The sequence below is a fragment of the Oppia nitens genome, unplaced genomic scaffold, assembly GCF_028296485.1.
Source record: "Oppia nitens isolate AA-2021 unplaced genomic scaffold, nextdenovo-longstitch-racon4-pilon3 scaffold38_pilon_pilon_pilon, whole genome shotgun sequence".
Lineage (NCBI taxonomy): Eukaryota > Metazoa > Arthropoda > Arachnida > Sarcoptiformes > Oppiidae > Oppia > Oppia nitens.
Genome location: NW_026533219.1, coordinates 141,216 through 161,791, shown reverse-complemented (window position 1 = coordinate 161,791; position 20,576 = coordinate 141,216). Strand labels below are relative to the sequence as shown.

At 23.7% G+C, this 20,576-nt stretch overlaps 3 protein-coding genes across 3 annotated transcripts; 2 read left to right on the top strand and 1 right to left on the bottom strand.

The window, feature by feature from the left end:
• The first annotated feature begins 1,929 nt into the window (after positions 1 to 1,929).
• Positions 1,930 to 6,418, top strand: LOC128957169 (GATA-binding factor A-like). The gene is made up of 3 exons (XM_054302892.1): positions 1,930 to 2,821; positions 5,997 to 6,175; positions 6,257 to 6,418. Exons 1-3 carry the CDS (start codon positions 1,930 to 1,932, stop codon positions 6,416 to 6,418), a joined length of 1,233 nt encoding a protein of 410 aa, XP_054158867.1.
• Positions 6,419 to 11,040: 4,622 nt separating this feature from the next.
• Positions 11,041 to 14,839, top strand: LOC128957207 (lysosome membrane protein 2-like). The gene is made up of 8 exons (XM_054302938.1): positions 11,041 to 11,532; positions 11,625 to 11,769; positions 11,839 to 12,323; positions 12,452 to 12,758; positions 12,923 to 12,996; positions 13,096 to 13,150; positions 13,294 to 13,446; positions 14,444 to 14,839. Exons 1-8 carry the CDS (start codon positions 11,168 to 11,170, stop codon positions 14,615 to 14,617), a joined length of 1,758 nt encoding a protein of 585 aa, XP_054158913.1. The 5' UTR covers positions 11,041 to 11,167; the 3' UTR covers positions 14,618 to 14,839.
• A 1,399-nt stretch (positions 14,840 to 16,238) lies between these two features.
• Positions 16,239 to 16,907, bottom strand: LOC128957168 (uncharacterized). The gene is made up of 2 exons (XM_054302891.1): positions 16,758 to 16,907; positions 16,239 to 16,663 (listed from the first exon to the last, which is right to left on the bottom strand). The coding sequence occupies exons 1-2, from the start codon at positions 16,905 to 16,907 to the stop codon at positions 16,331 to 16,333; spliced, it is 483 nt and encodes a 160-aa protein (XP_054158866.1). The 3' UTR covers positions 16,239 to 16,330.
• Between the last annotated feature and the right edge of the window lie 3,669 nt (positions 16,908 to 20,576).

Sequence of the window (20,576 nt, the reverse complement as noted above, 5' to 3'; positions counted from 1 at the left end):
ATAATTTTATTATTATTATTATTATTATTTATTTTAAATAAAGTTTATAATGTTTTTAATATTAGTGAAAATATTATTATATATTTTAATAATACAATAAAATTGAAGTGTTTGACACACCTTTCAAAAATATACAGTATATATATATATATTATTCAATAATAAAATTATATTAAATTTTTTTGTGTGGTTTTTATGATTTTCTCTCTCTCTCTCTCTCTCTCTCTCTCTCTCTCTCTCTCTCTCTCTCTCTCTCTCTCTCTCTCTGAACCAACAATTTGTTTGTATATATTATTATTTTTTTTGTTTTGTTTTGTTTGTCATAAAATAATTATATTATTATGACTTTAAGTATATATATATAATAAAAAACAAACCGTCCTTTTTTTCCTTTAAATAAATAAATAAAATTTATTATATTTTTTTCAAGAAAAAAAAAACTAAAAATAAATAGATATTAAAATCGATATAAAAATCGGTAATTATAATCACATACACAATAATATTAAGCACTGATTACAACAAACAAACAAATAAACAAATAGTTTTATTTTACACCAAATTCATTATAAATGTATCTATTAGTTGAATCATACAAAAAAAATATTTTTTTTATTATAATTAAATTATTACTTATTACTGGGTATTACTATATAGTATATTACCTGCACCCACCTATTAGATGCCAACCAACCTATTATTGGCTTTCATATACTGTATATTATTATTATATATAGTGTTGGTAATTTTTTGCAATTCAATTTTCGATTGCCGCAATTGCTGAAAATTGCTTGAAATTGCTTGAAATTGCGCGCATGAGGGAATGTATAAAAATTAACTTTGACAACGTTAAAAATTTGATTTACTATAGATTAAGATAATTTACTAATTTATTATTATTTTTAACATGGTTTTAGATGGCAACATTTTATGATAAAATGATTAAAATTTATATAATTAATTTATGTTTTTATTCATATTGCTTTACCATTTAAATTTTGTTAATTTTTAAAAAATTATAAATTGTTCTATGTTACAATTGCGATTTTCGCAATCGAGCTTTTTGCAATTGCGGCAATTTCACGCAATTTCCGACCAATGCAATTGCGCATTTTGCAATCGGTACATCACTAATTATATATGATATAAAATTTTTAAAACTTTTATTTTTAAGTACTATACCTGTACTATACATTGCTATAGACAATATATATATGACTAAATATTTTTGTTTGTCTATAAAATGCTTATATACCGGTACTGTATATAACTATATATATTGATATTATTATTTTTTTTTTAAGGTGACACCTTAATGTCAATGATGGACAGCCCTAACTATCATATACTGTAAGATCATAGGACCAAATAATTATTTAAAAAAAAAGTTTTTATCAATCAAAAAAACAATACCTATTTTTTAAAAGCAAAAATAAATTTATATGCATTTATAGGTGTATAGGTATACCTGTATATAAAATCATAATTTTTAGGTAAAAAAGATTTAAACCATATATTTATATTTAGCAAATAACTAGTAATTGTTTTAAAAAACAATTTTTGCAACTTTTTTTTCCACCAAAAGTAATATACTAATGATTTTTTGGAGACAATTGCCAAAATATAGATATATATATACAAAAAATTTAAATAATTTATTGATTAGTTTATATATTAGTTTATCAATTTTAGTTTATATTATAATAATCATTATATATATAATTAATATCTAAATATTTTTTTTTTATAAAAAAAAACTACTGTTTTAAAGATAATCTTATATAATATATATATTATATAAGATCTATATATATATAAGTTTATCATCACTTAATTATTTGGGCAATCAATTTGATAATCAATTGATAAGTTTCAAGATTTTAAATAATAATAATACTAATAATAATTTTTTTGAGGACAATGAATAAAATGGAAATATCATTATCACCCGAACCATCATTTGGTCCACAGATACCGCTAACTATTGTCCATCAATCGCCACCACCACCACCACCATCAGCCATCACTCCAGTATCATTGCAGCAAACAATTAACGCCAGTCATCATCATCATCAGCATCAGCACCATCACCAGCACCAACACATAAACCATTCATCATCATCGATGGTGGTATCGTTAGGCCAGACATCGACAACCATTGCAGCCCATACTGGCTTCACCACCAGCGACAGCGACAGCATTGAACACCGCGAGTGCTATAACTGTCGGACCACTTGTACGCCATTGTGGCGCCGATTCGGTGTCGACCAGTTTCTGTGCAACGCCTGCGGACTCTATCAGCGCGTTAACGGTGCCCATCGGCCACTGGTACGCAACGTCCGACGGCTGTCCAGTACGTCCCGACGGGTCGGGCTGACCTGTGCCAATTGCGGTACAAAGACGACGTCGATGTGGCGCCGAAACGCTGTCGGCGATTCCGTGTGCAACGCCTGCGGTCTCTACTATCGGCTGAACGGTGTCAATAGGCCGGCGGCTATGCGTAAAGAGTCGATACGGACACGTCGTCGTCGGACTATTAAACTGATGGCACCGATGATGATGACAACGACTGGAGCGGCGGCGGTCACCGGGTTTAGCCACCATCACCACCACTACAGTAGTCAATCGGCATCAAATGGCATTGCCGTTGGCCATCATCACCAGCTAATGATCGGCGACTCAATGGATGACCACACTGTTGTCGGCAACGGTGACCATTGCGGTGGTGGTAGTGGCGGTGGCGGCGGCGGTGCCCGAAGTGTTTCACCGAATCAACGATCACTTATCCCATATCAGTCTACTTATCCAACACTATCTGCCGGTATGTCAACCGATTTGTTTTGAGTTATAATTATAATTAGTTTTTATTTATTTTATTTTATTTTGTTTTTAATTATAATTTTAATTAGAAATAATTTATGTATTTATTTAATCTGATATTTAGATTTTTAGTTAATTAACTTTATTGTTAGTAATTTATAATTATTTTTTAGTATAACAATAGTTAGTAATAATAATAATAATAATGAGATTTAAAAAATATTTTTATATACTTATATAACATATATTCAATAATTGTAAAAAAATTTATTACATTTAAAATAATTATTTTCAAAAAAATAGTTTATTTATTAATCAATAATAATAATAATAACTTAATAAATATCAAAACAATTTATTTAATCATAAATATTTTACTGTAAATAATATGATTAAATAATTATGATATATATATATATATTTAGATTTTTTAAAAAATTAAATACCAATAAAAAAATACTAAACAGTATACTATTAATATAACTAAATATTAATATTACAGGATATAATGTATAATAAATAGAAACAAAACAAAAATTACAAATAAAATGTGGTTAAAAAATATTGAATATGATATTTCAACAAAACAAACAAAATCATAAAATCTATAAACTTATATATTTTTATAGGTATTATATATCTATAATATATAGAATCTATATATTATAGATTATAATTTAGTAGTTTTAAAGAAATAAATAAATTAATAATTTAATAAATTTGATTTTATAATTGTTATATTAATATATTATTATTTTGTTTTAATTAAAAGTTTTAATGATTAGATTTTGTAGAAAATTATTATTTATTATACAATAATCAATTAAATCATTATATTTATTTGTATATTATTATTATAATATTTTACAAAAAATTATTAATATTATTATATTTTAGATTATCCTAGAATAGGAAATTGAATATATTTTGAATATTTATTTTAAAAATAATATTTAAATGTAATAATATATATATATATAAACGTTTCAAACAAATCATTGTTTGTATAGTAGATCATAATATTGAATTATATCTCATATTTAAATTAATATATACTATACATTAATTTTTTTTCATTTAAATATTAATTGCTATTTGTTATATTTAAATATTAAATATACAATATATTATGTTTTATAACATGCATATATATTAAAAATTTATCTATAATATTAGTATAAACTTATTTAATTTTTGCTAATTATTGTTACTTTTAATCAATTATTTAGACAATTTTTTTTAGCTCAACTATAACTTATCAAACAATTATCATACATTTAATTTAAATTTACTTTACTAATATTGAATAACATTAGTTAGAAAAATATTAATTAATAATAATGTATTATGTATGTATGTATCTAAAATAACCCTGACGAAACTATTTAGTTTAAATAATTAATTAATCAAAAAAAAATTATGATATCAATATCAATATCTATCATCGATAAATTTTTATCTCAATGTAAATTAGTATGTTTTAAAATTATTACATTAAGTGTGATTACATTAATCATTATTATTTGATTAATAATAATAAATTTACTATAAAATGATAATAAAACTATACTATAAGTTATAATCATGTATTTGATATATTTAAATACAAGATTATGAATTAATTTATTTATACAATAATTATCATACAAATAACATATGATTAAAACTATTTATTAAAATAATAGTTTATTTCAAAATTTACTAAATTATTTTTTAAAACAATATAGTAATTAAGCATTTAATCTAAAAATATCAATTTTCATTGATATTTTTTTAAATATATATTTAATTAATATTTTCAATAATTTTTTGTTTGTTTGTGCAAAATCAACTAAATTTTATATTACACATATTTATTAACTAATATAACTTATTAAAATATTTATTATCAATTAAAAATAAAGATTAATTTTTTTTTGCTAAAAACTTACTTATTTTTTTGTCTATAACTAAAAATAATAATTTTTTAGACTATTTATGCATTGCACACAAAAAAAACTTATAATTCAATTGATAAACTATATTATTGAATTTATCAATGAATAATTAGTAATCAAATTAGTAATCAAATTAGTAATCAAATTATTATCAAATAATGTATTTTTTGCTAAAATTTAAAATAACTATAAAAAAAATAAATTATCACTAAATAACTAGTAGACAATTTTTTTTCAATTTGCTTATTTATTTATATGATATGTGTGAATTAGTTAGATTTTTTTTTAATGATAATCAATAAATTATTTGTCAATTTAGTTTTTGACATTTAGTTGATTTTGCACAAACAAACAAACAAAAAAATTATGAAAATATTAATTAAATATATTTATAAATATCAATGAAAATTGATATTTTTTAGATTAAATGCTTAATTAGTAAAATATTATGTTGTCTTAAAATAATTTTTAATTTTTAAATAAACTTAATTTAATAAATAGTTTTAATCATATGTTATTAATATGATAATTATTGTATAAATAATTGACAATCAATATATTTTACTACTAACTAATCAATATTATAGATAGATATAGATATATATATATAAGAAAAAACAGTTTACTTTTGCTCCTATAGTCTATAGCCTTGCCCTTTGAACGAACCGGATATTATGCCGGGTATGCTATGAAAAAAACATATACAGTATATACGGTATATACTGTATATATATATATATATAAAAACAAAATTTATTTTAATGATAAAATAAAATTTAATCATCATATTTAACTGTTAAACTATATATATTATTTTGATTAAAATTTTTTTGTTTCAAGTAATATGATAATAATAATAATAATAATAATAATAATAATAATAATTACAATTAATATTGTATTTATACTGCAATAATTCAATATTGATTTTCAACAGTATTGCTAATAATAATAATATTTATAAAGAAAATTATTATTAATAATATTATTATTATAAATTGATTTTTTTGAAAAATATGATATATTGAAATATTATCAATATTTGTAATTTTAATAAAAATTATTAAATTAATTATATCAATATATATATTTATATTGAAATATTATATTACTATTACTTATATTAAATATTATATACAAATACTGTATTATTCAACATATAATAATAATAGATTAAATTCAGATATATTACACTTTAATTATTTATTTTATTTTTTTTAAAAAATAATTTAATCCCAGAGTTTGCCGCCTATCGCCACCACCATCACCACCACCATCACAATCATCGGCGACCAGCGGTAGTATCGGCACCCGAACCGCAAGAATACGCCACCACCACCAGTCCGTACCCACAGTTAGTATCGCCGCATCAATATTTACCGCCGGAATACCCGTTCCAGTATTGGACACCCCAACAGGTAATCCCACACCCATCCACACACACACACCCCTCCCCACCCCCAAAAAACTTAATTAAACTTTTTTTTTAAAAAAAATAGCAACAACAGCTCTACCATCATCAACAACAACAACAACTACACGGCCAACATATGGGCCAACAATTGTCGGCAGCGGCAGCAGCAGCGGCGGCCGCGGCCACTGCCGCAGCCGCACAGTACGGACAACAGCCTACTAATCATTATCAACATATTAATCAATAGGTGTCTCTCTCTCTCTCTCTCTTACTTTCTCTCTCTCTCTCTCTCTCTCTCTTTATATAAAAAAATAAAATAATTATTAATAATTAAAAACTTATTTTTTATATATATATATATATATATMTATATATATACAGTAAAGTATATTTCTCATTGTACTGTACTGTAGTATACTGTATACAGTGTACAGTAATTATTATTATTATTATTTTATTGTTTTAATTAATTAATTGTAATAATAATAATAATCATCAATGTCATACGATCTAGCTCAATTACATTGCAATTTTATTTTAATATATATATATTGTCATTAATACTGTGTACTAAAGTATACGATAGGTATACAAAAAAAGTATATAAAAAACTACATAAAAAATGATTTGTTGTAAAAGTTTTTTTAATATTTAAAATAATAATAATTAATAATAACTTATTAATAAAAACAACAACAAACTATTTATATTGTAGAATATATATATATATATATCAATAATTTATGATAATTTTATGGTGATTTATAGACAACATTAATAATAATAATAATTTATTTTATTTTTTTTGGTAGATTAGAAAATTATTACGTATTATTAATCAATTATTTTTTATATATATATAACTGTATCAACAACAACATCAACAACAACAAAATTAACAGATAATTTTAACGTAATAGTTATTTTTTTTAATAAAAAAAATATTTTTTAAAAATCTACCCTTGAATATTTAATATTAAAAATATTATATATATTATATATATATAAGTTAAAATTTATTATTCAATTATATGATTGCGAAATTTATTTTTATAATAAAAAAACTTAACTATTTTTTAATAAATTTTATAAATTTTTTTTATTACACACACACACTTTATACTGAAAAATCATTAATAAAAATTATATTTGAATAAACAATTTTTATTTATTTTATTTTCAAAACAAAATATCAATAATAAAAAATCATGTGATTGTATACTAATTTATATATAATTAGATAATAATTAGATTTTAAATAACAAAATATTTTTTTTGTTGGTTATATTAATCGATTTACTGCTATATAATCACACAAAAAAACTAATTTATAATAAAATAATTGTTAATTAATTGTTTAAATAATTTATTATTATTATTTTTTTGTGTGTTTTATTGGCGCCGACTTAACCATTATAATAGACGTCAATTGAAGGGTTTAATTAAATTATTATTATTATTAATAATATATTGTATAATACCGTATGTTATATACCTTTACTTAACAATTATTATTATAATATAAATAATTGTATTATTTTAAAAAAATAAAATACTATACAGTAATAATATAGATATGTTTTTGTAATATATTTATAATATATATTCAATGACATCCTCATCACCTGAAAAATAATGTTTGTTTAGTCTACTACTACTACTGTACTACCAGTGCTTACCATTTAATATAGTTATATACTATACTATTATATAAATATTAATAGTTTAGGTCTTTCCCCGAAAACACACCATACATGTGACGATAATTTTAATTTAAAAAAAATAAATATAATATATATATATATAAATATAATAGACATCTAATTATTATTATTAGTAGTATTTAAATATTATTCAAGTATTTCTTAATACAATTAAAATAAATTTTTTTAAAAAAATTTAATACATCAGAAAACAGTAAACAATAATTAATTTTTTATTATAATTATATTTTAAATTACAATTTATATATGTTTTTGAAAAAAATGTTTACTTATTTTTTTTGGTGGATATATAGAAAACTTTTGTAAAATTTAAAAACAAATATATTTATTGAGTAATTTAATATTATTTTTTTAAAAAATATAATAATAATAATTATAGTATTAAATTAATTGATAAACAATAATAATAATAAGCAAGCTGCTAAATTTATAAAATAAAAATCAAATTTAATTATTTATTAATTTTAATTGTACACCCCTTCCCCGACCCCCGTCCACCCACCCCATCACCCGTACTAAAAATCAAATACATTGTAACGTTATATATGAATGGCGGGTGATTTTAAATTTTAAATTTTACTCTCAATTTTATTTTATTTTTTTTTTGGTTAAAAAAAATCAGATGACGTTTACATTTGTTTTTTAAGATATACTGTAGTATTAAACAGTATTAAGAAAGAGAGAGAGAGAGAGAGAGAGAGAAAGAGAGAGAGAGAGAGAGAGAGAGAGAGAGAGAGAGAGAGAGAGAGAGAGAGAGAGAGAGAGAGAGAGAGAGAGAGAGAGAGAGAGAGAGAGAGAAAGAGAGAGAGAAAGAGAGAGAGAAAGAGAGAGAGAAAGAGAGAGAGAAAGAGAGAGAGTAAACTACTGTACAGTATATGTTGTAAAAAAATGTGTGTATTTTTTCACATTACTAGTAGTGGGTATTACTAGTAAACAGTGTAATCGCTCTCTCTCTCTCTCTTTAAGATACCCTATGTTTGTGTGTGTGTGTGTAGTGCATTGCACAGGTAGCTAATAATTTATGGGGTGTTCCCAGTTCCTACCCCCTCTCCCTCCCTCCCTATCCAACTTGTATAGACTTTAATATAGTAGTGTACTATTAGATGTACGACTAGTGACTTAAAAGTGCAACAGTCATACATAAACACCGTTTGATTTGTATAGTTAGTGCTAACGTGTAGTTTAGTATATCTGTCTGTTTGGCAATACATGTAATGGTGTGACGTATGACTTACCAGATATATACTGTATATGTGGTGTGATTCTGGTTTTACTTATCTATTATTACTGTTTATATATATATATATCGTATGAGTTGTTTGTTTGTAATATGTATGCAATAATCTATAGTTAACAGATGTCCACTATTATCAATCATAGGACACACACATTATATATATATATGTATAACTTTTATTTTTCTATCAAAAATAATACATAAAATAATACATAAAACAAATGAAAAAATTATTGAATAAAATTAGAAAACTTTTTACTTTTATTAAAACAACACAACATTAATAAAAAAAAAAAAAGATTATTCCCTAAAAAAAACAATAATACATAAAACAAAACAAAAATCAAAAAAAAACTATTGCATAAAATTTTTACTATTATAATATATTTTTTTAAAAATATATATTTCTAAATTAGAATCATATTTTTTTTTTTAAAATTTTAACAACAAAATTATTCCTTTAAAAAAACAAAAAATTGTTTATTTAAAAATATCCTTCAAAAAAATCTTTATTTTTTTAAATCTGGCAACTCCTATATAGTATGAGTAATCAAACATGTTATATTTAAAAAAAAAAAATCGTACGCATGCGTACAAAATGGCCAAAAACTGCACATCGTACGATCAATTGAATGGACCAATCAAATAGCCTAACAAATATGCTATGATTTTTTTTTCAATGTTTTTAATACACAGTAGAAAAAAAAACTGTACACTCATACTATAAATTATTATTATTATTATTATTATTATTATTATTACTACATTATTGCTATACTCATACACACACATTGATAACTCATTTTTTTTATATATATAAAAATTTTTTTATTTTTTAATTTTAGTATTTTATACATATATTTATATTGATTATATGTATGTATAAGTGCCGCACACAGTTAACATCATATCAGCAATGATTTTAAATTGTTGTTTATTTATTTAATATATATATTTAGTGTGTGTTTGTTAACTATCATCTAATCGCAAGACACAAACATATGAACTTCAAATAGCGGCTAAAATTTTTAAAAAAATTTTTTTACATTTTTTTCGGGTGTCAAATTAATATTATTAATAATTAATTATTATTAGTGTGAATACAGTTTTGTATTGAATTGTTTTGGTGGTTATCCTAATTTTATTGTATAATCGATTAATATTCTATCGATTGATTTGGATTTACTATTATTACTACTACTGCTAATAGTGTGGCCAACAATGCGGTCCTAACCGGGAATTGAATTGCCATCAAAAAAAAAATGTTGTTAAGGACTTTTTTGATGTTAATAAATACACGTACATAAAAAATAATTTTTTTTTATTAACTATTATTAACTAAATTATTAATTGTTAATATACATATTTTATATTATATATATATATATTTGTATACATATTATAATAATTATTAGTAGTATATATATATCCTTATTATATAAAATATAATTACATTTTTTTTTCTGTACAATCATTTAGTTTATGGTGTGTTTGTCTATTGAATATATTAATAATAATAATATATATTTTTTATATATATATTTAAATATCATTTAAAACATTTTAGTATATAAAACAATTTTATATAAAAAATTTAATCATATATTTTTTTGATAATATAATAATTAGTGAAAATTTGTATTGTTTTTTTATATACATATTTAATATTACATATTGTTGATTATAATTTATAATCAAAAAAAAACACATTATTTATTAACTACATATATTTATAATACTTTAAAAAAGTTTTAATACAATTTACAATACATTTAAAAAACACAAAAATTTTGTTTTTAAAAAAAACTGTATTTATTGTGATATAACATACCATACACTCAGTATATATATATATATAACTTAAATATTAATTATTATTGTTGTTGTGTTTTATATAAAAAAAAAAACAATTTGTAATAATAATAGACAAACAAAACAACATCAAAAAAAAAAAGTTTACCGAAAAAAAAGTCCCCGAAAATCGGTTATCAAACAAAACAAATATTTTTTTATAAACAGTTAAAATTGAATTGCAATGCAATTGAAGTCAATTCAGTGTTTTCTAACATTAATAGTGTTTGCAATGAAACCGACCATCAGTTCATTGAATGGAAAAAAATTGCGAAAATGTTTGACAAACAAAAAGTTTATAACCGGCGCCGTCGGCCTAACACTACTCATACTGTCCATTGCCTTACATTTATCGTTCAGACCGCTACTCAAGACACTGATCCAGTCGAAGATGAATTTGCACGAGTCGTCGGAATTTTTCCGTTTTTGGGTCAACCCGTCGGTGCCGACCGAAGTCGGTATCTATTTTTTTCATATACTCAACCCCTACGATGTACAAAACGGTGGTAAGACCATCAAAGTCAAAGAAATGGGCAAATATATGTTCAAGTATGTAGTAGTCATGTTTTTTTTTTTTAGCTAACTGTCCTCTAAATTGTAAAAATTGTTTTATTAATTTGTTTGTTTGAAACTTTTTTTAGACAACATTACGAGCGTCAAGTAATCGGCTTCTCCGACAATTTGGAAACAGTTACGTTTTACGAGCGCCGGTACTATGTATTCGACGATGAATTGACTACCGGTTCACTCGACGATAATATTACTGTTGTTAACGCACCGTTTGCTGTAAGCTATACTACTATACCATCCCTTGAATGATTGATATACTAATTAGATTGTTTCCCTCCCCCCTAGGCTTTGGGCTCGATAGTACCGAAAGTGATCGACGGTCTACCCATACCTCCCATATTCTCGTCACTGCCATACCGGGCCGTCAACTCATTCCTCGACAGCCACCAACAAACATTGTTCATCAATACGACTGTCCGCGACCTATTGTTCGGCTATAAACTGGATATTCTGGACACTGCCGAAGGTTTTGCCAATACACTGTCCAGATTCGGTGTAAGCGACTTTATGCCCAAAGAGTTTTTCCCGAATAACTCGTTCGGTGTACTCAATGGCCGCAACGGTACACTTGACGGCCCGTTCGAGGTCTACACTGGTCTGTCGGATACCGAAGATATGTTCGGCTATTTCAAGTCATGGAAAAGTCAAACAAAACTCGACTATTGGAAAGCCGACAGTTGTAATCAAATCAATGGTACCGACGGTACTATTTGGCCGCCGTTTGTCGATAAGACTAAACGATTGTATTTCTATGTGCCCGATGTTTGCCGGTATGTATTAGTTATATCTATCTGTCTGTCTGTTACCCATAGCTACCGATTTTCGCTATCTATACGGTATAAGCTATAGTTGTAAATAACTTATTAAATTATTTATTATATATATCCCTAATTATTAGCTCACTTTACGTAACATTTCAAGAGGAGGCCATTCACAAGGGTATCAAAACGTACATATATTCGGCACCCGACGATGTGATGGCCGGTAAGGATACGAATCCGGAAAACGAGTGTTTCTGTATGAACGACAACAACGACTATCACTGTCGACTGGACGGCGTCTACGATATGAGCCAATGCCAGCACGATATACCCATTATTGTCAGTTTGCCGCACTTTATTGGCGGCGATCGACGAATTACTGACCGTATCGAAGGTCTGAAACCCGATCCTAAACTGCATCGGCCAGTCATACACGTGGAGCCGGTAAGTGTCTATCTAATCTAATCATTTGATCGGTTACTTTATATACCGGTAATCGCTTAGCAATAGATTAATTAGTTAATAAAAAATTTTATTGTTATTATTATTAATTGCTTTTATATTAATCTTATCTCTCTTTCTTTGAAATTATTTTTTGTTTTTCATAGACGTTGGGTGCCGTCATTCACGGCGATAGTAAACTACAAATGTCTATACGTGTGCCTAAAAATGATTATATTAGGTATTGAATTTGGACTTAAAAAAAAATTATTAATATATTATTATTATATATAATTAAGAAATTATTTATTTTTATTTTTTTAATTGTTATTAATAATAGGGGTTTTGAAAATCTCGCTGACGATCTCTATGTACCACTGTTTTGGGGTTATAAGGTATATGTCTATAATATGTTTTTATGTTTTTAATAATTATTTTTAATTATACCGTAATATTTTCGTAACACATATATGTCTATAATTTTTTTTATTAATTTTTTTATTTATTTATTTATTTATTTTATTGTTTGTTTGGCCAGAAATTGGGTATTTCAGATGACTTTGCATCAGAGCTCAAGTCAAGACTATTCACACCGATAATTGTTGTCAAATACATAATCATTATGGGAATGATAACCGGGTTTTCTATGCTATTCATCGCACTATTGTTGGCCTTTTTATGCCAAACTCAGGTATGTTTGTGTATTGCGACAAACAAAATGTGTGATTTTATTTTAGTAATTAGTATTTCATTCATAAATATTTTTATTTTTTTTAAATAATCTAAATATCTGTCTGTCTATGTGGGAGTGGGTTGACTGAGTTTAGTTAGTTAGTTAGTTAGTTTGGGTAAGCCTTGAATTTATTAATAAAGTTATGCATTTATTTTATGGGTAGGAGGACAGTACCCCCCCCCCTGACAGCTATGTTATGGTAGGGGTGGGTGGGTGGGGGGTCTAGTTATGAAATAGTATAGTCGTATCTATCTATCAATGTATGTATCAATTAGTGATGAACCAACCGATACATTGACCTACTATTCCGACACCTATTTATAGAGATAACACTGTTTTCAATAAGTTAATGATACGCCTATAATATATTATTATAGTTAAAAAGTTTTATAAACTTATAAGGGGGTGTACTGTACTTTTAAATAAAAAAATAAAAATTAAATCTAAATTAAAACTAACAATAAAATATAAAACAACAACAAAAATTGTTTGGTTTAATAATAAATTAAACGCTTGAAGGATATTGTCCTTAACTTTTTGTATGCGTGTGTGTGTGTGTATGTATATATATATATATGTATGTATGTATGTATGTATGTGTATGTATGTGTATGTATGTGTATGTATGTGTATGTATGTGTATGTATGTATGTATGTATGTGTGTGTGTGTGTGTGTGTGTGTGTATGTATGTATGTGTGTGTGCATGAAATACATTGTTTTATTATACTGTAGTTTAGTAAACGGGAAAACAATTTGATTAAATTAAAACAAAAACAAAAAGATTAAATGATATTTGCCTAACAATTATTAATAGGTATCTACTGTACAATAATTGAATTCAATGCTAATTTTTTTGTGTGTTTTATCTATAATTTTTTAGTAATTTTCCTTTTAATTTTAACTTTAATTGTTTTTTTATTTAACATTTTTTTGTCGCTCTCACCTCCCAATAGGTATTGTCTATATCGTTGATCGACGACGAGTTTAGTCGGGTGCCGACCGGCGACTATTCATCATCGGACGGCACCACTACCGACACCATCGACACGCATAAGCTGTGCTCCAATAGGTCTTCATATCAGGAGTTGGAACTACTGATGAAGACTAGTCCCGAAACTATAATTTAGTGATTATTTTAATTTAATTAAATTAATTTTGATTTTATGAAAATAGATATAATTAATTAGTCTGTTGTATATATTTATATATAAGAAATAATTTAATTGATTATTAATTTTTTTTTAGTTGTTATTTGTCTCTGAAAAAAACATAAGATTTAATTTTAATGTAATTATTATATCGCCAAATGTCTAGTTTTTTTTGAGACATACTTATATTTTATATATATATATACAGTATATATATATACCTTAGGTTTCAAATTGTTTTATAGTTTTTTTTATAAATATATAATTTAAGCTAATTATTCACTAATTGCTGTAATTAATATCATATAATATGTCTATTAGTTTTTATTATTATTATTATTATTTATCAATTGGTTTAGTTTTTTTCCCAATTGTTTCCCTAATTTATTGTAATATAGTCTCCAGAAAAAAAACAAACACTTATATAATATAACAGATTTTTTTTTTAGTGTAAATCCATTATAAATGGTCCATAAAATCATTAATTGATTGTTTGATTGATTGATTGATAGATTGAAAAGAAAAAGTCTATAAAAATGCTAATAATAGCTATAAAAATGTTTTTTATATTTGTTTTTCTATTTGCTATTTAAAAAAAACATTTGAGTTTATAATTGAAAAAACAAAACCAAACATGAAATCAAATGTTTAGTTTATTTTTATATATTTTTTCAATTGTTGTTTCAATTGTATATACAGTATATAACTTATATATATATTTTTATATTACTACTATATTTGTATGGCTTTTTTGTATCAATTTTTTTATTATATATATATATAATATCATCAATCAAAACAAAAATCATTAATTGTGTCAATCATTTATATATATATATACAGTATTATACATATATGTGTATACTATACCACATTGCATAACACATATACTGTAATACTTTATGTATAATAACTTATATATACACACAGTTTAAACACTTGGAGTTTAAATGTGAGGCCAAACACGTGTAATATGTATATTAAAAAACACATGTATTTCCACACATGTGTGGACAGTAAAGCCCAGGGAGGTGTCGGGTGTCTACCGATAACCACTGGACGCCTCCTCCCATGTGTTTAGAGATAGTTATATACATTTGAATCTCATTTTTATTATAATTTGTAGGAATATTGTATAAAAAATAGGTAATAATAATAATAAAGTTTTTTTTATAAATATTTATAAAAATATCTTTGAATGTCATTAATTATATGACAATTAAGTAAAAAAAATCACTTTTTTTAATATTAATATATTTTGTCAGTTGATTATAAAAATTATTATTAATTAATTAAAATATATTTTTTCAATTTTATTATTATTATTATTATTATAGTAATGTAATATTTAAGTAGTACTTTGTAATGTAAATAATTTCATACATAAAACTTTTCAAACAAATAAAATAATAATAAAAAATAATAAAAAATTGTTTAATGCAATGAAATTTTGTTGAATTTATTAGAATTTAAAAAAAATGTTAATCAATGGTATGTATTGTTTTAATTAAATAAAAATTAGACAAATTATGGTTAGTTTGGAAGGGGTAGGTTGGGTGGGGGTGTGGAGGGGGTAATGTTTTTCGGTGAATAGCCACCCAAACCAAACCAACCCAACCTAAACATGTATACAATCCTAAAGTATGTATGAATTTTTCGTGTCTCCAGAATAGCGGTAAAAATTATTATTAGTCAATAGTATTCCTCATCATCGGTGGTCACTAGACTCGGTGGTGGCGGCGACGGCAATGTCAAAGACAACGGATCGCTTCCAGACGAGACGTCTGCTTCGTAATCATCCTCTTTAGGGCTTTGCCGACGACTCGGCCGCTGTCCAGGACTCGGTTGCTGTCCAGGACTCGGTTGCTGTCCAGGACTCGGTTGCTGTCCAGGACTCGGTTGCTGTCCAGGACTCGGTTGCTGTCCAGGACTCGGTTGCTGTCCAGGACTCGGTTGCTGTCCAGGACTCGGTTGCTGTCCAGGACTCGGTTGCTGTCCAGGAAAGTGTCGGCCACACACTTGACGCTAACCTCAACAGTACGGCCATATAGTTTCAGCCCATCAGTTTGAGCACTGGTTAAAAAGCATCGATTGTTTCGGTAAGTGTCTGGAAACCGACAAATGCGGTAATCATTTGGTCACGAATTCTTAGCTCTAATCCGATAGTTTTGGCAAATTTTTTGACGGCCGAGCCTACAGTCGATTGTATGGAAAATATATTGTAGTCGTCGTCGGGTACTATGCCATCAATTTTCAATATATTACGCATATTTACCGATAAAACCTTATTTTTATATAAAAAAAACAAAAATAAAATATAGATAAATAATAAATTTTAATAAAAAATTAGTATTTATTTTCAATTTTGTTTCTTTTTATTAATTAAATTAATTACATAATTACTATTTGTATGGCTTTTATTCAGGACTTTTTTTAAGCAAATTGGTCGCAACTTTTTTCCTCCTCCGAGTCCTTGGAGATAACTGTTCAGACATTGTTATGATAATACTATTTATATATTATTAATCAACACGTGTTTGTGTTAGTCTATAATAATAACAACTAATGGTTGTCTTACTATTGTTATTAACAAGTTATAAATAGAGCATTTATTTCACATATAACTTATATTTTTAGTGATTAAAGATATTAACAAAATAATTAGATATATATACAATTGATTGAAAACTAATAATTATGGCAAAAGTTTTAGTCACATAAACACATATAACAACATATTTTGAAATGTAGTCACATATTATCAAATATAAGCACATATTTTGCATATAACTATAATATAATGGAAAATAATAGTTAAAATACATTTTTCTTATGTTTATTTAGTATATGTATTATTGTTTTCAATATTTTAAAATAAATAAGCATTTTATGTTTATGCGATGTATTATACATTATTACTATTTCATAATTTCAGACAAATACTGTATCATAATATTTATGTTTTATAAAATTCTACTAATTTCTAATGTCTACAAAAAGACAATAAGATTTAAAGATTTATTTGTATTGATTTTAATTTATACTAAGAGTTTAAAAGTTGTATAATTTTAATTTATGAGAATTTAAGTATTGATAAGAAAAAAAATATTAATTTATCATTAATTGTAACTCAATTTTTAAATTGTTATTAAATATAACCACATATTTTGACTATTTTAACAAAATATAATCACATATTTTCGTGCTTTTAAGCAAATATTTCATTCAATAAAACACTAATTTTAGTCACATATATCTAAAGTTACTAGTTATAAATAATCATTAACTATATATATATATATATAGGAATTTTTTGTTTAGTTAGTTAAAAATTTATTAAAAAAAAGTACCAAGATAAAACTAAATCACACATTATAGTCTAGTATAAAATTAAATAAATTGTTAAAATCTTAGTCATAGTTTAATATTTATTGTAATGTATTTTTTTAAAAACTATTAAACTAACAATAAAAATTATTATGTTATCTAATGAATAATTATTCATATATATATATATATAATAATTTTCAACATCAATAATGTTATAATATTTATCCCCATAAAAAAAAGTTATCATGATCAATTCATCAACTTATATTTAACTTGATAAGTTTAAGTAAATTAATAAAGTTAATACATTGTATTATAAATTGTTAATTACTGGCTAACTTTATAAACATTTATTTTTTAAAAAAAATAAATTATATAAAATTTAAACTACATTATTATCTAATATTAAAAATATAGCTAAATATATATATATATATAGATATATAGTTTATTAATAATTAAAAAAAATTGTCACTAGCTTTCACTTTTATCATTAATTTTTTTTATATATAAATAATTTTTATTTTAGACAATAGATAATAAAAAATAACAAAAACAAACAAATCAATTGATACAATTAAAATGAAAGTATCACTTATAGTTAGTTAACTATTTTACTATAAATATATTTTTTATATTTAATTTTTATTTTTATTTATAAATAACTTTTTAAAAAAAAAACAATTATGATATTTAATGGTTATAGACAATAATTTTTTTTTAATTTTTCAACTATAACAAAAAAAAACTATAAATATTAGGTTCAAAACTAAATTATTATTATTTTTTAAAGTTTATTTGATGGGATAGGTTTAGACATTTTTTTTGTTGTTGAGAGCACCTGTATGTGTGACCAAATGGTTTACTAGTGTTTTATTACAGTATATATATATATATATATAATACCCAGGAGTTAAAAAAAATATTATATTATCTATTTATTGTAAAATTATTTTTTTTTTTAAAATAAAAAAATAATTATTATTATGAAAAGTTTTTTGGCAATTGTGGTAACGGTATCCGTACTAACAGTGCTTACTGATGCCGGCGGCGGTGGACTATTAAAAAAAATGTTCAAGGTAATTAATAATATAATAATTATAATAGCAATAATAGTAGAAAAAAAAATCTGTTAATATTTTTTTAAATAATTTATTATTATTGTTTTTTAGTTATATATATATATGTATATATAACTATAAATATTAGCATTAATATTAGAAATTTAATAATAATAATAATAATAATTAAGTTATAATTATATATAAAACTAACTAACTTTATCTATTGCTATTAAAATTGAATTTTATCTAGGTTATTTTTGTCAAAAAAATATTATTGTTATATTTATATTTATTACTATAGCTATTTATATTAGTATATATTTTAGAAATTTAATAATAATATTAATAACAAAGTTATAATTATATATAAAACTAACTAACTTTATCTATTGCTATTGAATTTTATCTAGGTTATTTTTATCCAAAAAAATAAATAAATAATTTTTAGTTATCATAATCTTTTTATTTGTTTTTTTTTATTTTTGAACAAAATTATATTTAAATTATTTTTTTTAATTTCTATTTTCTTCTAAATTAATTAATTATGAATTATCCCAAAACTAATATTTATGTTAAAACTATGTTTAAAAAATTATTTAATTAAAAAAAAATTTGTGGTGCGTATAGAAAGGTGGTCTATTGATGTTAGGCCATCGGGTACTACCGATGCCGCTACCGTTCCCGTTGCCAATGCCTATGGTCCGTGATGAACATCATCACGTTCCCTGTCCAACAGCACCCCCACCACAACTGTAAGTAATAAACTATATATAATATTAGATATAATTATAATAATATAATTAAAATTAGGGGGAAAATAATATATATATATATATATTATAAATTATTAATTGATAATAAAATTATTACTAATCAACGTAATAAAGTTATTATATTAAAAGTTAAATAAATTATTTTTTTAATGTACATTTTATTACGTAGATTACTTAAGTTATAAAATTTTTTTATTAATTATTTTATTATTATTATTTTTACATTTTAACAGCACATATAGTCATAGTTTTGCTGACGGTTCACATGATAGTTGGCGGCGCCGATGATTATTATTCAACATTTAGTTTATTAATTATTATTATTAATTTTATTTAATTATATATATATATATATATATATATATATATATAATATTATATTTAGTTTATATAGATTATAAAAATTGTTTTAACTTATAATAATAATAATTTAATTTTAAAATTCTAGCTAGTTAATTGAAATATTTTTTGTAAAATTAAAATGTAATTGTCTATCATTGACACTATTTTATTTTTATTTTTTAAAATTTAGCTGATTAATTTTACTTATTGAAAATTTTAGATATTTTCTATAATAAATTTATCATTTATTATTTATATATATGTTTTTATATTTAAAATGTTTTCAACTTAAAATTAATATATAATTATTAGGCTAAAAAAATTATACAGTTTTTAATACTTAGCTATTTTTAAATAAAATAAAACAATATTAACTATCAATTTATAAAATAAAATTTACCAAAATATACAAATATTTAATACAATTAA